The 3,451-nt window shown below is 33.6% G+C and overlaps 1 protein-coding gene across 1 annotated transcript; it reads right to left on the reverse strand.

Annotated features, from left to right (window-relative positions):
* Positions 1–1,674: 1,674 nt before the first annotated feature.
* LOC146910183 (LOB domain-containing protein 29-like) lies at positions 1,675–3,185 on the reverse strand. Its single transcript, XM_085724255.1, has 2 exons — positions 2,854–3,185; positions 1,675–2,383 (listed from the first exon to the last, which is right to left on the reverse strand). Exons 1-2 carry the CDS (start codon positions 3,133–3,135, stop codon positions 1,994–1,996), a joined length of 672 nt encoding a protein of 223 aa, XP_085580381.1. The 5' UTR covers positions 3,136–3,185; the 3' UTR covers positions 1,675–1,993.
* Positions 3,186–3,451: the final 266 nt, after the last annotated feature.

Below are 3,451 nucleotides of genomic sequence, written 5' to 3' on the forward strand. Positions count from 1 at the left end.
CAAATTGACCACACAACCTATGGTTGTTCCTTCCAAATTGATCACACAACCGAATGCCAAATCAAAAGAAGCTTTTTACGCAATTTTTCATTTTTCCCAAAAAACACAATCCTTTCAATAGCACAAATAAGTCTTTAGGCATCACCATGATTATTCTGTGCCATTGAAAGATTTTGTTCAATACGGCCAATGTGAACAAATGATCCTCCACATTTTTCTTCCCCAAACACGACATACGTAGCGATTCGATCCCCCCATGCCAGAGAACACGGTAACTTACGAAGGAGGCAAATTTTCCTAACAACACTCCTTTATTCGCCTCCACCAAACTAACCAGACAATACCGGTACATTTCTCCAATAACTAACCAAGCTAGCTTATACTAGGGTGAAGGTTTGATTTAAATGTTAAAACACTGAAGCTTACATTATTTTTTATAAATATGATAAAAGAGAAAATAGTAGCATGACAACTAATTAATATGGTTTGATCCCAAAAACTAACATGACTAGTAACATTTCTAACATTTGCCTATAAAAAAACTAATTAATATACTAATATTGCCTATGCAAAAAAAAAAAAAAAAAACCTTGATAGAGGAAAATAGATATGAAAGGAAAATAATCCATGGACACCCAGTATCTATTCTACACCTTGATAGAGAAAGGAGTAGAGATGGTAAAGCGATAGATGTAATATGTTAGTGGTGTAATGGAAAGAGAGAGATAAAGAGAAAATGAGTTCTTGGATGAGTGTATGAAAATTAAAGGTATGCATATATTGTTGATTAATCAATTATAGTGTTTGACAAATATATATTTGCAAATGGATCCTCTCGTGTGATTTTCACATGAGAGAGTAAACAAATCATTTATAAGGAGTGTCAAACACTACCTTTAAAGTGTGATTGTGGTCATTGTTGTTGTGATATGCATTTGTGCCGTAAAATAACTTTAAATTTTCACAAATTATATGACACCACCGTGCCACCTTACTATTTACCATATTAGAGTATCAGTTTGCTCTGTCAATACTAACTGGGAGAGGTGCTTGAAATAAACGATTGAGAGACTATTAAAGGTAAGTTTTTTCATTAGATCTAAAGGAGATTGAAATTTGGGGTTATGGATTTTTAACTATTGGTGAGAAGATTTGAACGAACATTACCAAAATCGTGTGATACAATTCCGATGCGACCATACACGTGATTGAAGATCGCATTGCTATTGCGGTGCGATGTCGTTGCGGAGTCTAGCACAACAATAATATTGTGACCGCAATTGCGGATGCAAACCGTAATTTGAAACCATGGATATGACGAGTTTGAATGTTACCAAGAACTAACACTTTACTCTTTCACATGAAAATCACACTTAGAGAATCCATTCAAATATATTTTATAGTTGCATTAGTTATGAATACCTAAGCAACATGTGTTCCTTTGCCACCATATCCAGTCATCTTACCAAAATAAGAGTAATATTTAGTCCATATAGGTTTCTGAAATTAATATATCACCTACTTTGGGATTACCATCTCCTAGCTATAGTCTATTCCCAATATTTGTCACAGCAAATTAACCTATTTAATTTGAGAAAGCAAAGCAAATGTCAGAAAAAAGGACATATATCCAGGTGTGGATCTATTAGGTCAAAATTTAGGATATTTTCTAGGTCTATAAACAAACCCCAAAATTTCTCATACAAAACTATTGTTTTATCTCCAAGAGTTACACTTTATTATTCTAATAAATGCCAATATATATTACACTAGAATCAGATTAAACAAACACTAGCTAATTGGGTAGATTTTCATTCCAATTATATGTACGAACACATCTAGGCTTTCTAAGCTTATTTATAAATTATACTAACAGAGAGATATATATAGCAACAGATGAAAATTGATACAGTCTTCTTCACCAATTCTTTCACATAGACTGATTTGATCTTTCATAGAGCTTACTCAACCGTAAGTTAACCAAATTAGCCACTTACTGATAGGTCCACTGTCTTTGCATGTTGTCAAAGGACATTGAATTATTACATCGCTCATCAAAGGTAGAAAATGATGAGATGCTTTCTTCCAATAGGGTTCCTGAATTTTCATAGTTTCCAATAGGGTTTAGATCCATGAGAGTAGTGGTAGTCCCATTATAATATTGTGTTGTTGATGAGAGATTAGTGGAAGAAGAGAAATCGGGAAGAAATTGAGAACACATGTTGGAATTTTCCATCTGGAACCAACTTTGAAGATCTTGAGGGAGAATATTAGTAGGTTTTCCAAAGTTCTTCTCATTAGGGTTTTCAGAATTTGGGGCATTGAGACACCTTTGAGCTGCTTGTTCTCTCAGAAAAGCTAGCTGTGCTTGTAAATTGACTACCTACAAAGATCAGGAAGAAGAAAATGCATTTATTAGTAAATTGACCACTGCATAGATCAACACAGTGCTTATGTATTTTTTTCTTTAATAGCCAAAATTTTATTACAAACTCAAACCAGTGCATCAATAATACACCAATTGTATTAACTGCGCGAATTTGGCAAAAACTACACTTTGAATCTTAAACAAAACCTCGATGCCATCGTGATTTTATCAAATATATTTATACAGTCCAAATATGTGCCAAGTCTTACAGATCGACATGGTGTTTATGTCATGTTGATTGTATTAGGTCTTAATATTGATTTTTTGGTCGTTGTAGACTCTTTTTTATATATAAACTGGAGTACCCTTGATACTCTTGTTAATTAATTAATTAATTTAAATTCTTCTTTGCAATTATGAAGAAAAAAAATGTAAGCGTATACCATCTAGGGTTTTCAGTTTAAGATCACGAGAGATGAACAAACCTGTTGCTGGAGTGCAAAAATATGGGCAACACATCCATAAATTGGATCTTGAAGTCTAGCTTGAGCTTCATAAGAGATTGTGACTGCAGCTTCACAACGATCAGTCACAGGGAGGTGTGCGAGGAGCTTTGAAACATTACTTGCACCAAAGACCTTATGAATAGCTGCAAAATGGGTAGCACCTTGTTCATGGCAAAAGTAAGGTGCAAAAACACAACCTCTAACACATTTCCTCCTCAAGAATTTGCAGGCTCCACAAGGAGAACCAGAACCAGTCATCATGGCCGTAAGAATTTTTGGTTGTTTCTGGCTCTCTTGTGCTAATCATAATCATTTATCACCATCTTTATAGACAAAAAAAGAATTAAACAAGAGGAAAGGGAAGATTATTAGAACGATGAATATTTAATTACATAAGGTTCCCTTAATGGCCTACATGTTAATTATTTTATTTCATATAAAACTATATCACCAAATTTTTATTTGTTAGAAAATGAGATTCTTAATTAATTAACATCCTTATGTGACAAAATTAAGAGATAGCATTAACCAAACCCATTTTGTTTGATGATTGGATCTAGCTATTGGCTTTTGTCTT

The sequence above is a fragment of the Medicago sativa genome, chromosome 7 (assembly GCF_051527215.1).
Source record: "Medicago sativa cultivar Bolivia chromosome 7, Bolivia_mono, whole genome shotgun sequence".
Classification (NCBI taxonomy): domain Eukaryota; kingdom Viridiplantae; phylum Streptophyta; class Magnoliopsida; order Fabales; family Fabaceae; genus Medicago; species Medicago sativa.